This window comes from Anneissia japonica, unplaced genomic scaffold, assembly GCF_011630105.1.
Source record: "Anneissia japonica isolate Jap-2015-1 unplaced genomic scaffold, ASM1163010v1 scaffold199_len4679917_cov187, whole genome shotgun sequence".
NCBI lineage: Eukaryota > Metazoa > Echinodermata > Crinoidea > Comatulida > Comatulidae > Anneissia > Anneissia japonica.
The window spans coordinates 4,061,457-4,079,504 of record NW_022686322.1 but is presented as its reverse complement, the minus strand read 5'-3'; the positions used below and the strand labels follow the sequence as shown (position 1 = coordinate 4,079,504).

At 34.0% G+C, this 18,048-nt stretch overlaps 1 protein-coding gene across 1 annotated transcript in view; it reads left to right on the top strand.

Moving 5' to 3' along the window:
* Positions 1-17,347, top strand: part of LOC117114690 (mucin-5AC-like) — a 31,302-nt gene extending 13,955 nt beyond the window's left edge. Inside the window, exons 15-25 of the mRNA XM_033258381.1 lie at positions 780-1,060; positions 2,472-2,683; positions 4,657-4,833; positions 4,932-5,149; positions 5,931-6,132; positions 7,777-8,073; positions 9,774-9,965; positions 11,915-11,946; positions 12,953-13,057; positions 15,829-15,871; positions 16,103-17,347. Of these exons, the coding sequence (XP_033114272.1) occupies positions 780-1,060; positions 2,472-2,683; positions 4,657-4,833; positions 4,932-5,149; positions 5,931-6,132; positions 7,777-8,073; positions 9,774-9,965; positions 11,915-11,946; positions 12,953-13,057; positions 15,829-15,871; positions 16,103-16,398 (2,055 nt within the window). The 3' untranslated portion in view covers positions 16,399-17,347. The remainder of the gene's footprint in view (positions 1-779; positions 1,061-2,471; positions 2,684-4,656; positions 4,834-4,931; positions 5,150-5,930; positions 6,133-7,776; positions 8,074-9,773; positions 9,966-11,914; positions 11,947-12,952; positions 13,058-15,828; positions 15,872-16,102) is intronic.
* The last annotated feature ends 701 nt before the right edge of the window (positions 17,348-18,048 follow it).

Here is an 18,048-nt window from a genome sequence, read left to right as displayed (position 1 = left end):
CATGTTTTCCAGCATTTTACTTTATAATAACCTTTGACCTGAAATAACCTGAAAACTGTCACATCTGGTAAGCTTCTCCATCACATTTAAATAATAAACTATTTTTGCAGCATGCATAATGAACATAATGAATTAGACCTACTATCAAAATCAATATTGGACCTCAAATGACCTCTAACCCCTCCTAGACGTTAAAAAAAAAATGGACTCTCCTTTTATGTCAAATGGACCCATAAAAATTTCTTTGCGACCCAAGGCGGTATGTTGTTGTATTTGTGGGCTTTTTCACATTTGTGGGTTTAACAAACCTTCTTCAACTTTGGTTCTGTTACCTCAACTCATTATGTTACAATCCTCAAGAATTCATCATATTGGTTTGTCGGCTCAGAAACCTGTTGGCCTTGTAAAACCTGTATTTCTCAAAAATTGCAAAAGGAAAATCAATGATTTAGAAATTATCATTTAACATTAAACTAACAAACCAATCATCATAGCAATATGAAATGCATGTACATTTTTTTTTTTTGGAATTGCTACACTTGTTTACAAAATAACCTAACATAATTTTACAATACCAATCATGGACAGTGTGTTTTCATGGAATGCGGTGTTACAGGTAAATTGTGGGCACAGGACGTAAAATCAGCATGTTATGCTCATGTGTATATAATAATTTTATTTTCATGCATACGAACAATGGAATAAGCATTTAATTAAAGACTTTGATGACCAATGTCCTTAATCACAATGATAAGAGATATTTCTTTCTATTTTTACAGGCAGGAGATTCATTGATATTTATAGATGCATTTGGACTAACTCTGAAGTGGAGGCAAAATGGAACGCTCAATCTCAAGGTTACTGTAAACGGTAGTGGAAACACATACTATGGACGGTGTGGGATCCCTAACAATAACAGTAGTGATGACTTAATAACATCATATGCTATGTCAGTGCTGGCAGGATCTAGTAGTTTAAAGGACAGTGATTATAATTGTACAAACTGTGAACATTGCAATTGCTCAGATGTTTATCTGGAAAAATGTCGCAGATTGATAACGTAAGTAAATATATTTATCAAACTGTTTTTACATAAATTTTTTTATATCAATCTATTTTGTCAACTGCTGTACTTTTAAGGTCTATGGATGTTTTTTCACCTATATTATTAGCCTGAGTTCCAGGCCCTAATTTTGGGTTACTCACTCTTTATTGCACTTATTGCGCGCCATACCTAATTTAATTGGCGTCGCATACAGTACTCAATTTTTATTTTTTTTTTTTATTATTCCGTCTCTAAATTAACTTTCTCATTCTGTGGTGCTGTCCAGAATAAGAAAAATAAGAGACTTGTGGCAAGTCTACTATATTATGTGTAACTTCTACATTGTAATATGATACACAATAGTTATACAATGTTGCCATAATATAATGTCTAGTTGGTGGGAGTTAATAGGTTAAGTGCTTCTTTACACAAAATTAACACAAGAAATGGAATAAAACCATAAATTATCCTAACAGTAACCAAAAATAGAGTACCAAATAAAACGCAGGAGCTTTGATGCTCCCGTAAACTGAGAGCTCGCCGGAACCAAACTCACAGGATCACGAATGGAAATGGCATCTGACTATCCTGTCCTACCAATAAAAAAATTAAAATCTAGAGTAAATTTTGAGGATAAAGATATCAATCAGATTCAATCAGTTTTGCAAATAGATACAATAATTAATAACAGTGTTTGAAAGTATAGGAACACGATGTTATATTTGTATCAAGAATAGCTCTTTAATGAAAAGTTCTGTATGCGTATTTACATTTAGCTGTGCGTATGCTGTTGTGCTCTTGCAGTAGAACTACTTGTTAATTCACAGAGTTAGCGACGTTACACACATCAGCAGTACAGCAGCTGTACAGAGATGATGAATAACTATTGATAGAAGAACTTGTTTGTAATGCTTTTTTCAATTACAATTCAATTTTTATCAAGGTGCACGATAACTTCGCGGTAACGAAAAAATGAGGAATTTTTTTTTTTGCACACAAACCTAAAAAAATCAAGCCAAGTGTCCACTAATTGAAAAATTATTAGACTGTGGGGGATAGGAAAATAACATTGGGAATTGCAGTGATGATGTCACGATTGACTTATAATAAGAATTAATTGAATTTAGGAACATGATTTTTAACCAAGTCCTTGCTCAATGCAGTTTGTCGTCAAACACTTCTGTTTTTATGTTATGTTTATTCTTGCCCTTGTGTCTCTCTGCGGGGTCAGTGATATACAGTATGTGGTTTGCATTATCCCTTGCATACATTGTTTTCTCATTTCTTTGTTTTTATAATAATGTATAAAATTAGTGAATGATAGTAAGAGATGGCATGGTATTCCAGCATACATTATTATTATTAAGCAATTGAATAAATTGATGTTATGTCATTACAAACATTTTTTAAAATTGATAATTTTTAGTGATTCCCGCTTTCATGAATGCTCTGACTATGTGGATATAGACAAGTATTTAAAGATTTGCAGGGACAAAGTTTGTTCTTGTGTTACAAATCAAGATCCTGGAACGAACTTGGACAATTTGGCAGATCAGTGTTCATGTGAGATCTTTGATGAATATATGAACGAATGCCACGTTCCTAATTGCAAAGAATGGCGTGCTCCCAACTTTTGCCGTGAGTATCTTCCTCAATCTTTTTCAAATTTAGCAATCAAACTAAAGCTGTCTTTGCATTCAATGACCATATTTATTTGAAAAAACACCCTGCTTTGAATAAACACTCCCCTCTAGAGCCTCATTTGGAATTTTTTTCTCAAATTAAAGGCCTCCCTAAATGGCTGTAAACAAATCTAATGGAAGCAACATCATTTGTTAACACTTTATATTAATGTTCTACTCCAATAGTTTACATTTTTTCTCCCCTTGAATCTGCCACTGAAATACTCATCATAAATTATTTTTTCAATTTATCCTGGTAATCATAATCATGCCCACTTACATATTTCATGCAAACTAACATTCATAAAAATATTAAGGATTTATTATCTACTGATTAGTTTGTGACGTATTCGAACCATGAAAAACAAATAATAAACCATGTTCCTTCATGGATAAACTTAAAAAAGTCACTCCAATCCTATCTTTGCATACAGTACTTTTAAAAACAATCTTTTCCTTTTCTCCTTTTTGAATTTTACTTTTGTGTAAGTAGTATATGCGACTACGCTATTATGAGTGAAAATGCTACAGTAACTTAAGACCAAACAGGACTAAGGAGATAGGAAACACACACAACATTAGTTAGCATTTTAATTTCCCAAACATAACAGGTGATTTACTTTTGAAAGTGTGGGGGACGTATCCCAACTGTCCCCAAGCGATCGACGCCCATGCCAGTAAAAATACTCCATGATAGAGATTGATGTTACAGTGGCCTTATTTATTGTTTAATTGTACAAATTCCCTAAATTTACAGCATTCATTTTAAAAAGAAGCCCCTCTTTACTTTGCAAAAGTAACCTCGAAAAAAATGCCCATCCAAAGTTTGCAAAAAAAAAAAAAAAGAAGCCCAGGGCTTCAATTCAAGGTTTTACGGCATTGTATAAGCTCAGTTTCCATACAGTCGTTTACAGTTGTCAGTGACTCTTGATATCGATTCCATTTTAGCATGGGAGTTTATCGTACAGTAAAGTGATCAGAACGTAGCAATTCAATTCATTGACATTAGCTTCTGCACTCGCTAGTTGTGAGCTAAATCTCATCCTTTCATATCTCATAGCCATGATGAACAAGCGAGACCATCTGCTTTGGAACTCCTTAGTATTAAGCGCGATGAAGCAGACAACACTAACTTTGATCATATTATTAACTTATTTGCTGATGCGAAAGCATGCAAAATGCAGTTGTGAGTTTAAACATTGTTACAAATTCAGTAACTTACAAGACTCTACTATAAGATAAATTTAGAGAATAAGAATGCTAAGTTGTATGAGATAAATACAACAGCCGTACAACTTAAGATAATGGTAAAGTTGTATAAAAATTTGCGAACATCGTAATGCAGATTCAACAGTAAGAAAGAACCTAATATCAGTGAGAGTATAATAATAATTATTCAGGATTAAATAATGCAATTTAGACAGTTTGCTTATTTTTACGGTGCATGGTACGGACATACGGTATGGATATGCTTGAAGCCCATACAGCCAATATCAATTTATTTCACAATTTTATAATTATCATTGGTAGGGGGGGCACAATTTTCTACTCTTACCTGCCAAACCCTCTAGCTACGCCACTGAGAGCAAATGTTGATCAAAGCTGGCCATTTTCTTCATTATCGTCGTATTGCCAAATTTCATGTTCGTAATCATTCATCTTCTTGAAGAAAAGCTGATGACATCATCTAACATTGGCCAATGATTGGCCAATGGTTACCATTTGTTGTCAACAAGTCAGGAAGATTGAACCTGGTTCTACTTAGCCGATTTTGTTGCAGAGGATTCGGAGTGCCTTCCCGATTGCGTTGGGGCAGCTATACTTTGTAGCGACAGTGTAGCGATTGTGTAGAAACCAAGCTTTACAAGGAGTCTTTATTTATTTATGTAGCAATATTATATATCTCTATATCCATATGCTTATTTTCAGCTAAAAGCTGCCCCAATTGTGAAATCTATCAGGACTGTGGAGCTTGTGAATGGACTTGTGATAACTATTACAAGCCTGTATTGAACTGTGAATTGGAAACAGCCACTGGCTGCTTTTGCCCAAAGGATAAAGTTAGAGTTGGCAACGAGTGCAAAGATATTAACCAATGCGGTGATTGTAAGTAAATTATTTCTAATTGGTGAATACCACTTGAAATTTCAGGTAATTTGATGTGAACTCTCTCTTAACCCAAATAATTTACTTTTTCATTTCAGGTAACTGTAAAGTATATGGAAAAAGACACTTTACTATGTTTGATGCCAAATATTTTGAAAGCCTAGGAAATTGTACATATGTGCTGTCTCAAGAAAAGTCATCTGAATATGAGGTTTTTGTCACAAATGACGTTTGCGATTCGGTACGAAGTACAACATGCTTCTTTCAGATTGAAGTTGTCTATCAGAAACATAGTATATTACTGACCGATCAGATGGTAAGTTAAGATTTGTGTCACCTAAAGCCACCCAGCACTGATAATCACTATAGCTGATGCTATTCCACATATATTTTTTACCCTTCACATCCAACAACAAGTACACTCGCCACTCACAGGATGGAATGATGCTTTATAAGCCGAGTGTCTTTATGAGACTTAGAAAGTAGAGTTGGTTTTGATTGTGAGGAAAAGTCCCTTCTGTTACAGGAATTGAACCCAGACCTTTGGATTTGAAGAAAAGCATCTTAAGCACTATTCAATTCCACTCGATTAATATAGAATTTCGCATATTGAGGTGCAAGCACAAAATCATTTTTAATGGCATCTGCTTGCACTGCCACCGACAAGTAACAGAATTAAGCCGGGCACTCTCTGTGCCCAACGATCGCCAGCCAACGTAATTCCACATAGAACGCCATAACGCACATGCAACGGATCGTTTTTAACAACTATCCGTTCAGACTTCCACCGACAATCAGCAAATGACATCGCGTTGTCAAGCACTCAAATGGAGCAGATTTGGATACATCATACGACCGTGGTACCCTGCAGAGAGTGACCGGCTTAGCTCACTTTTTCAAGCTCTCATAGGGAACATCAGAGATGGGTTGACGACGATTGTTGTCTGTTGCAGCTTAACATGGATTATCCATTGAATTATAATGTGAAGACTGAACAATACACAGAATCACTTCATTTAATGTCAAAGAACACATACACCATTAAATTCAGAAAATTGTGGAGATTTTTGCCCTGTTTTTTTCTATTTTAATTTCAGGTTTCTGTTGACTATGGAGACTGGGTCAAAGTACCACCAAGCTTTGAAAAACATGGATTCCGAGTAGAGAACCAGGCAACATACATCATGGATTTGTTTATTGATGCCATTAATCTTGAACTTAGGTTCAATTCTGAAACTTACATGGTAGACCTTTCTATACCAGGGATCCGGTATTATAACAAAACGGAGGGGATGTGTGGTACGCTCATTTTGGCATGGACTGTATTATATTAATTATAATAACTTAATTTTATGCAGGCATCTATTATTATTTAATTCTGGTATCTGCCAAATTTGTTATTATTGAGGTGCTTTGCCAAACAACCATATTTTAAAGGTATAAAACATCTATTTGGAAAAATCAATTATAAAATAAGTAACTGTTTGTTTATTATATGGTATGACAATAATAAATGTGATAGCACATACTAATAATGTATAACAATACTGTAATAATATCTGTTACCCAATTCACATGTACAAACATTGCAAATTTTTTTTTTTTTATTTTATCCAATCTGTTTACAACAATGCTGTTAAAAAAGACCCTCTTTTTAAAGGGGCCTCTACAAAAAATATCAGTATTAATTTGAAAAATACAACAGTTAATTAAATGCAGAATGAAGAAAAAGTAAAAAAAAAATCCAATTTCCAAGATAAGCACTGGCCATACCAAAAAAAAAGAAAATTTTGTATGAGGTCAAAACTTGTAACAAGTTGGTGCTTCATTCATTTGTATCATGATGAAACCAAATTAAATAACTACCAAGTCAGGCTCTGGAGGAAAACTATTGTTTGTACAACTGTTTTTTTTTAAAGACTTTTTTTAAAGTATTATAGTCAAGACAATTCAACAGAAAGGCACACATCTTCACTCGCGAACATAGCGCGTGCATACTGTCCTGTGATCTGTGAACTGTGCCATCGACAATTCGATTCTAGTTGCGAGTACCCATCAATTATTAGTCTATGCGTGCCATACATTTTATGGTGTTAGTTACTATTTTATTAATTTTGGGTACTTCGCATTGTCTGTTACACCTGATTTCTTTTGACCACAAGCTTGTTAATTGCTTCTGTAAATTACAATTTGATTCATGAAAATTGATTAACAAAATGAAAAGTTATAGCAAATGAAAACATACGATTTTTATAAAAATTCATGTTCTTATATAATATTAAATTGTCATTTTGAAAATGTTGGACTAAGGTGCACGTAACAAACATTTAAGTAGTTACAGAAAATTTATTAATTTTATCTGCGAATTGAGTCTCTTGTTAATGTTGAAATAACGAATATAATTTCAGTCTAACGTTAATGCAAAACATCATTAGGCCTTTGTAACCACTGCACGATTCGCGATTATCATGGCAACTGACATTCACTGGGTGAATTATGGTTTGGTTGCTATGCTTTTTATGACGATCAGCATGTAGGAGCGGGCAGCGCGTAGAATGTCAATACCAGAGTTATATCCGTTGATGTCACGAGATGTGCATATTGTACTTTTCTTGAGTTGCCTTGGTATGTCATCATAATCCTTTGGCTCCTGTTAACATTTTAGATCTGCATAGGGTATCAAGGTATATAATAGAATTGAATCACAATGAGGATAATCCTACTATGATAATCTTACGTGTATATATGGTTGTGTGTAAAAACTTGTTATATTTTTTCTGTGTGAGAATTGGGTGTCGGTATTATACAAATGCTAATGAAACATCCTAATGTATGTTAAAAGCAGTACAGTAAATGAAAATACAGAAAAGAAGTATTGTTGATGGCAACAATATGTTTTTAATAATAATTTCATCTAAAATATATTATTTTTGTGTTTTTAAGGTAATTGCCGTGAAAAGAACATTGACCTTCCAGATCCAAAAGATTGGATAATTGGTAAAAATTGCACAACAACCACTTGCAGAGAAGAGACCGAAATAGACACAACGATTTGTGATATTCTTTATGATAGGCCATTTTCAGATTGCAAATATTTCGTTAATCCTAAAAATTACCATGAAGCATGCAAATGTGATGTAAGTGAAGGCAGAGGCCCTTGTACGGTTTTCACTGAGTACGCTACAGAGTGTAGCTCTCACAATCAATGCATTGTTTGGCGTGGAAAAAATAATGAATGCTGTAAGTACCAAGTGATTATTATGGTTTTATAGATGATTTTTTTATTTACTATAAATCAAATACTGTATGATGATCATTTTACCGTCATCGATATTTTTCCTATTTCAAAATATTCATTGATTTTATACAAACCAAAAAATTATGATTGTATGTTTCAACTCAGTATTTTGTTTTTACATTATTCTTTATGACTTATTTTTTTATATTATTTTTTATGAACTCAGCTTGAAACTTTAAGGCGAGATTTTTTTATACCACACTGATTTTTTAAAAAGATCGTCAGCGGATCGAGGGTGGTAAAAAAATAAAAATTAAATTTTTTTTTTTCTTGTTCAGCAAATAGTTTTGGCAAAAACATCCAGATGGAAGAGAAAATAAAAATAAAATTTTATTAGTGAATGTAAATAAGATGGTTAAATGCTTCAAATTTATATAATTAGGAATAAATATATAGATATCTTATTTTTGGAGATTTCAAGGGAGCAGCACACATGATAAAAATAAAGAAAAACTTTTGGTTTTTTTTTCTGAAATTTCCATTTTTCATGGTGGGGGTGCACTAATTGGCCAAAAATAAAATGTTATTTTTATTTGTAATCGTCGTAAAAAGGTATGAAATAAATCTTGCCTTACCTCTTAACAATAAAAGCTGCCATTACATTTGATCTACTGAGCCTAACACTTATACTTTAATTGTTACCAGTGGTAATTTTCGTTGTAGCTGGTATTGGATCTCAATACAATATAATACGACTTTATCTAACAGATAGTAGCTTGTTACAATAAAAATATTGAATTTTGAATCTTGAACAAAATGGGAACTTGTGATATTCACATCCGCCTACCGGTATGTTCAAATTATTTCATTTGGCTTCTGATCTTTTATTAAAATTTACATAATGACATAACCTATATTTTTTTGTTTATTTCGTGAATATTTACCTGGATAAACATATTAATTGCCATTGTTCTTTCAAGAACAGCCCTATGACAAAAATAGAAGTGACCGAGTGGTATAACACAAAACCAAAATGTGTATTAAATTATAGATTAATAATTAATACTTTTAATTGTTTAGGGCTTTTAATATACCTGTATTTTTATAACTTTTCCTATTTTGTGCAATATTCATGGAACTTCATGTTTAAGGGGCAGCTGACCCTTTTGAGGTACAGTCATTTATTTGCTTTGGCTGTCCCTGACTATTGTTTTGTTGTTTCTTGTTGTTATTGTGCTTTTTATTGTTTATGGTCGAATAAATAAATGAAATGTCCAGCACGTGACTGTGCCCATGCCCACGTACTCATTGCTTCTGATTTGTGTAATTGTAAGGCACATTGTGGTTTTGTGCTTTATCACTCCCCAGGGCCGCCAAGAGGGGGAACTGTAGCAGGGGAAAGGGTTGGTGTGGGCCCCCAGCTAGAGCGCGAAGTGCGAGAGAGATTTTATTTGGGGGGAGGGCCTTTTCAATTTAAAGGGGCCCATTATTAAGGGACCCATGCCATTATAGAAAAAATGCTACCTGCAATTTCTATGGGCCCCTAGATCTTGCTCCTTACACTCCCACACCCCCCTCCCCCGGTGGCCCTGCCACTCCAACTTTTTTGCACTTGTATTACCCTAACGTACTCTAATATTTTATCGATAATCGCAGCAATTTTGTACAGAATTTTCTTAAATATTTATTTAATTACTTCTAGACCCTGCTACATGTGATAATGACAAAGTGTACAGGACGTGTCGTGGCAGTGATGTGTATGGTTGCGATGAATGGCTGAATAAAACCGAAGTAAGCTTACGCAGCAATGAAATCTTACTTGAAGGCTGCTTCTGTCCAGATGGTGAGATACTGTCTGATGAAGGACAGTGCATACCAACATCAACATGTACAGGTAAGCAAAAGAACATACATTTATTATATTTTAGTGGTGCCTATCTCACATGTTCTTGTTTATCAAGTGTATAGTAAATCAAGCTCATAAAAAATACTACATTTTTAGCTTTACTATTCTATTGTTTTTTTTCTCATTATGTATTGTACGTTACATTATTAATTATGGTATCTAATAATATTCATTATAAGTCAATCGTGACGTCATCACTGAAACTCCCAATGTTATTTGCCTGTTCCCCACCGTCCAATAAATTTTCAAGTAGTGGACGTTTGGCTTGATTTGTTTTAGGTTCGTGTGCAAAAAAAATCCTCATTTTTTCGTCACAGTGAAGTCATCGTACACCGCGATGAAAATTGAATTGTAATTGAAAATTACTTTCGTAAAACAAGCTTAATTAGAACCCGAAGAAAGTTACTTCAAATTCAATATTAAGTGAACAATTAAGGAATTCATTGAATCAATGGACCCTAATAAACACAATAAACTGAACATTTAATAGGAATATTCTAGACCTATTCTAAATTTAGATGTAGGCCAGGCAGGAGGCTGCCCAGGGCTCCTTATACTACTACTAGGCCGTAGCCTACCCTAGTTATGAAATCATCGCACAATTTTACCTGTCTGCATGCACCAACCAAAAAGGTCAGTGACTGTATTCTCTCTCGAATGCTGAAATGTTTATTTCTTTGACGAAAGTCTATCAAAATAGCATTACAAACAAGTTCTTTCTAACGCAATACAAATTCAAATAGTTATTCATCGTATCCTACTGTACTCGTGCTGATGTGTAATTAATTAAATGCGTACTGCAGGAGCAAAAATCAGCATACCCGCAGCTAAGTAAATACGCACACGTATACTGATCATATCATTATAGCAAGCGATGACTGCTACAACAGTTGGTTATCAAAAACTAAAATTAAGATGGTGATTAACTTATAAAGCAATTAGTAGAGCATGCATTGTACACAAATGGAAAATTATTATACTTGGGTTAGATTTAATGCAATCAAAAATTTGAAATTTTTTCAAGCATTAAATCTAACCTTTATAATAATTTTCCTATAGTGTACTATGCAGAGCTCTACTAATTGCTTTTTATATTTTATTGATGAAGCAATTGATTGATTTGTATAGCTCTTTGGTTATTCTGTCCAGTAATCTACTTCTTTTTTTGTAACAATAATAACAAATATAGTGCCAATTCAAAATTTCTCAAAGGCACTAAGTGAGCAAATAAAACAAGCTAAAACATGTAATAAATTGATTTTTTAAAGTTTTTTCTTAAAAGAAAGCAAATTAGTCAGTCGAATCACGAACTGATAGCAGCAAGAAATTCTAGGTAAAGGGGGCTTGGAAAGAAAAGGCACGCTGATCATAATTTTTTGCTTTGCTTGTAACGTTAGTACATAATTTTATTCTTGTTTTATGTATCAAAATAAATGAAATGATGATTAATAATAATTTCAAAAAGTGTACATTTGTTGTGCGCTTATATCCATCCAAGGGGACGCTCATGGCATATTTAATTTGGCTGGTTACCTTTGAGCTGGGGACCTGCAGTAGCCATAATGAAGCACCTCCAACATATAATAGACACATTTTTCTTATTCCGCTTTAACTCTGATCGATCTAGAACTGGGTATTCAATGCAGAAAACAGTACCTTTTAGCCAACTGCTCAGCAAGTAGTATTTGAGTCATTTTTCTTTCTGACTCCTTGGGCCCTGATATGATGAGGTCCAAGCACAATGTATATTTTTTTACTTCCCTTCCTATTTTTTGTTTCCTAATAAATGTGTTTGACTACAAACTTTTATTTTGTCTAAATGAAGGTGGCTAGTGGAACATTAACAATACAGTATAGTATGGAACTGACTATTACTAATGTAAATGCTTGCTAATTTAAATAAATAACAAAAACTTACCTTTCTTATTGTTTATCAGTTTGTGAGGAAAAAGATGGAATTCGTCGCCAGGTAAGATATATGGACTTGTTAACCTGAATGTTGAAAGAATAATTGAAAACTTTTTATGACTTGGATGAATAAATTGTTACCTACTGTCTATTCTAATATACTAATAGTAATGAATAGAAACAAGATAATCGGCGATTACAAATCTTCACCCTGTTGGGCCATTTTACATACTAAAAAAATAATGATCTGCAGTTGATCCGCTCCATCCACCAAACGAGGCTTAGCATTATAGGCCTTGTGTGGCAAGCCCATCATTCGGGAAAGTTTGCACGCTGTCCGGATCGCAGGCCAGAATTGGACACACAGTCGATACAGACGATCCACTTGAGTCAGTCCGCGGTCAATCCGCACAATTTGGCATAGCCTAGCCAAATGTCTTGGTCAAATTATCTGCTTGAGTTGGCTCTGTCTGGTGTGGCACCTATGACCAATCAGCACCAAATTCTAGGAGGACCCAGATACAAAAATTAAAGTAAATCGGTCCGTTAGTGCCATAAGTTCAATGTGTTAACAACTGTTTCGGACAATGCTCTCAAAGTCCGTATTGTCTAAATATAATAATACGATGTATTGTATTTATTATATGTGTTTAACATATACAGTATTTGTCGAATATTAGTGTTGTATTGGCATACTGTAGAGAGCGAAATCAATTGCCTCCAATCGCATTTGAGCCTCCAACATAAGCCTTAATGGCACAGTTGGTTCAAGTGTCTGCATAGACAGCAGAAAGCCCCTGGTTGAGGAAATTGTGTTTGCAGAGTCCTCTGCTTTATTATTTACAATTTTTGTATGTATGTTTAAAGCAGTATGATTTAGAGTGGTGGTTGGCTTAAACCAGAACAGATATATATATATATATAAATCATGATACAATAGACATAAATTCTAATGGTAGTGCTAGAATGTACAAAATTTGTATAAATACTTGTTTTTTTCTTGTTTTTTCTATTTTCCCAAAATGACAAATCAATCACTAACTTACTGCAATGTTGTTTTTGTGTAGTTAAACGAGAAATGGGATAAAGACAATTGCACAAACTGCACTTGTAGTGAATTTGGAATATACTGCGTATCTAAGCAATGTCAGAAGTATAAGCCTGGGGAGTGTGTAAGTTTATCAATTTTATTATTTATTTCAGTTTGATAAGTTTTATGCTGATAGAAATATGTGCCTCTACGGCCTTCACATTTATATTACCAGTGGCAGAGACCCGAGCCCGAGTTGGTCTCCTAAATTTGTAAAAATTATTTTAAAAAATATAGAAAAAAAGGAAAATTACAATTAAATTTAGGCCAGAGAATGCCATTTCCGACCATCTGGAGGTTCCGTAATCATAAAATTTCTTACCTGATGGGGTTTAGACCGCCAACCCATGGGTCACAACCCAAGTTTGTGTCGTGGGTTAACTTTTGAGGGTCGTCACTCATCAGGTCACATATGGATCTCAAAAAATAATAGAAAAGGTGTTAATACTAAAGTGTTGCAATTAACCAAACCAAAGGATTCCTGTGAAAACATAGATCCATAACTTAAAAAGTTTTTTTTTTTTTTTTTTTTTTTTTTTTTTAAATTGTGTTAAATATGTGGTTGTTGTCACCTGATTTAGGAACTGATACACTTGATACAAATTTAATGGTGAATTTGATGTCTTAAAATAAATCTCAGCAATTTGCTGGCAGAAAAACCAGAGTCTATATCGAATGTGTAACTCGGGCAGGGCTAAACACTTACCTGAGGAACATATACTGTAACAGCAATTGCTTGGATTTAGGACCAATTTTTAATGTCAATGTCAGTACATCACGATATTATTTCTATGGCGAATTGATTGAGGTGGCATATGGCTTCTCACTTCTGACGAACAAGGTCAAGTGGCTATTAGGTTATACAGTAGGTGCCATTCTTCACAATGAAATATTGTTACAAGATAAAAAATATTATTTAGATATTGACAGTATATTTTCTAAGGGGTGGGATGACTGGAGGTCTTGTGTCGTGGGAAACCATGGCAGTTCTTTTTTTGGTCCTATTGGTTGGAAGGTTGCCGGCCATAGGTCTAGACCGTCTGTCTGTAAAAGTCCCTCCTTGGGCCCCCCCACTATTTATAATTCCTGGATCCGCCACTGATTACCCCACCTTGGGGGTGGGTCACTTGATTCAACATCTATGAAACACATACATTCAGCTACCTGGTACTGTAGTACCATTCAATGGACCTTCTGAAGCGTCATGGATAGAAGCGTCCTCGTCAAGGCCCTGGGAAACGCCAATTTTACCACCACCACAAGGTATATGAGGAAAATGTTCCCGTTAGCAGAAATCGTCCATAGTGAGCTGTCAGATGGTTGAGAGTGAGCTGTCAGATTGCTCCATAAACTTAACTTAATTGATTCTAAGAAGAGAGTCCTCAAAAATGGCTGGCTTGTGACATTATATCCACCGGAATGTAAACAAAGCAACCAAATACAATTGCTCGCTTCTAAACATAATCTCATGGGCTTCAGTGGCAATAAATAAATTTAAGAACTCAAAGATCTTCAACATACCAGCAAGATGTATTACTCAAGTTTTGTCAAAAACTCGGGTGGTATGGACCACTTCTGCTAACGGAGAAAAATGCAGCATGATACTTGTATCACCATTGTCATCATGCCTAGACTACACCAGAGTGTGTCCTTTCTAGGGCCAGCCCCTACGGTCACATCTGCAAAGTCAAAGATTTCTGTGGACATGATAAGAAGAAGTGTTAGACTTAATAACAACTATCCAATCAGAACAGCTCCAGGAATGCTCTCTATTTACAAACACACATTTTGTCTAGGTTTGTCCCAAAAACACGCTTGTTTGTATGCATTTATATTTTGTGAGACCACGTCAGCAACAATATCCAAAGGGCGGGGAATCAATTATTTTGCTGCTACTAATCATGCACTGGCACTAGAACCTACCAGGTGTCCACTTATACTCTTGGATGGAGAGAATATCAACATGGAGGAAGACAAGTTGCCAGTTTAAAAAATGAACCCTGACTTTTACGCTAGAAATCCACAAAGTTTTAAGCCCTAGTGTCCAGACTATCAAATTTTATTTGACAAAAGCATGTGACATGCCTAAATATGGTCATGATGACATCACATCTTGACCATATATAGGCATATCATGACTAAATATGGTCATGATGACATCACATCTTGACCATATATAGGTGCACCATGACTATATATGGGCATATCAACAGTTTGATAGTCTAGACAGAGCTTTGCTGCAGGAATCATTGCTTTCACAAATACCAGTTCATATTGAACTTCACCATTACCAATCCTGGTTGTGTGGAACATTTAGCCTGTCTAAAACCAGGCACTCCCAGCGTTGTACGACGGTCGGGGGACGAACCCAACTACTCCCTGTGGGCGTTAGACGACGCAACACCATCTGCTGATTGTCAATTGGAGTCTAAACGGATATATCGTCATCAAAAACGATCTGTTGCGTGCGTGTTGTGGCGTTGCGTTCTTTATGGAATCATGTCGGTCGACGACCGTCGTGCGCAGTGGGTGCCCGGCTTCAGACCAACTTTTTTTTGCAATTTTGTTTATTATAAAATCTTATATCAATTAAATCTTCCCTGTCTGATACCAAAGCTCTGGCAGGGAAAATGATTATTGCTTCTCTGTCTACAGTATACAATACTGCAGCTATGCCACTTCTTATGCTAATTACTAAGTTTAGGATGATGTTGTATTAAGTGCTTAGAAACTCAACATCATATTTCTACTGACCAGATGCTTCTGACATTCATGTTTTAATTTAAATGACAACAACAAAAACAACAATAAAATATTTCACTATTATTTCTTATTTTATTCTTTGTTTTACAGGAACGTATTGATTATACTGATGATAAATGCTGTGGAACATGTAGTAAGTACAGATAGGAATTTAGGGGTTCAAATTCAAGATGAAATATATTGGCATTGGTACCTGTGTGAATATGCTAATTACATATTTACATTTCAAATTAAAAGTTTATGCAAATAAATAATTATTAGTGAAATTACTCTGTTCACCATACCATCGTAAATATTTATAAGGACATAAAGACTAAAATGTGTAATTACTGTTTTAAATTAAAATATGATGTTGCTTTTATAGTTCCTGTATACGAAACCTGTCAGCCAAAGGTAAAGGAAGAACCACTTCAAGTAAATGGATGTGTCAGTGCTGTAAACATTACACAACACTACTGTGAAGGCAGATGTGCTTCCACGTCACACTATGTACATGAATACGATCAAGTATCGCCAACAGTTGTGAATCAGTGCAAGTGCTGTCAGGTGAATGACTTTGAAAAAAAGAATGTGATTTTGATGTGTTCAGATAATACTCCATATAAACATGAATATTATTCTGCAATTAGCTGTGGTTGTAAGGAATGCAGAAGACAGTGAGGGCAGCCAAACCTACGGACCAGATACGCATATGGAATAGACAGAAAATGTTCAAATCAGGGTTGGAACCAATCCTGAATTTATTCCCATTTTATAACAAATATTTAGAGATATTTATTTAAACTTTTAAAATTTCATCAACCATTTTAATTCTTTTTAATTTTTTTCAAAATTTAATTTTTATTGATTTGATTTTGTTTATTTGCAAAGAATATAATGTATCAAGACTTACTGATTTTTAGTTAATATACATGAACCAATCCTGAATTTATTCCCATTTAACAAATATATTTAGATATTTATTGTAAACTTTTAAAATTTCATCAACCATTTTAATTAGTTTAAATTTGTTCACAATTTAATTTTTATTGATTTTATTGTGTTTAATTGCAAAGAATATAATGTATCAAAACTTATTGATTTTTAGTTAAACAACACAGTACACTACATAATAACACAATATAATTTTATGAAATTATCATGGCTCTAACAAAAATGTATTGACTGATTCATCCAATGATTGATTGATGGCTTGAGTGATCGATTTGTTGAATGATTGGTTGATTTCATTTATTGGCAGCTCTTATATTATTTTCATCCTATTTTTTCTTGACAATGATGTTAATAACATCGACGAAAGCTCGCAGTAAGTTAACATCTATTGTGTTTGGCTTATTACCGATCAAAACAATTCTATAATAATTTTAAGCAAACCAGATTAAACTATTCAAATATTAATTAAATTACTAATCTAAACAGCTTGTAAAAATTATATGGGCTTAAACTTCGCTTAGATAGCACTGCATGAGGGAAGTCTGTTATATCAATTGGATTTCTATCACCTTTACTAAATTATTATCCTATTATCATTGTTAATAATTAATTATATTTGAATTGTTGCAATTGATTTTGAAGTATAATAAACATAGTTATAGTTTGCATCAATATATAAAATGTGGTATTTTTTATTTCAGTCTGGAATCAAACATATATTTTCATCAACAACAATGTAATACAATAAATCAAATAGATAGGCTACTTTTTGGATAATATCCTGGGGAGATTTAGAGAGGGTGATCAAGAGGCTTTGTGCCCCTCCCCCTTAAAATTCACAGCGTACGTAATTAAATGCTGATTGGTCATTTTGTTACCCGGAAGTATGCAAGACGTACAACGATTAAAGCCCGGCCCACTGCTCCTGTGTATGTTGTGCCAACTGCAGACAAAAAGGTTACAATCATTTCAGAAATAAAGCTAGAAGAAAGTTCCCTTATCGTATTCACAAGTGTTGTTAATAGTTTTTACGCCACCTGGATATTTATACCCACTGTTACAAGAAGTCGCATCACATATACTAACAGAGAGAAGAACAACCATTCTACTTTTCATAGATGTGTAAAGTCCATAAAATTAATAAACATTTTAAATTGAAATTATAGACATTACAAAGACACACATCATATACGCTAATATTCAACAGGCTAAACGAAGAAATAATTAAGAATACAAACAAGCTGAAGAGAAAACAAATGAAATTATGGACATTATAAAGACACACATCATACACGCTAATAATTAACAGGCTAAACGAGGAAATAATTGAAAATACAAACAAGCTGAAGAGAAAACAAATGAAAGAATAATTATTTA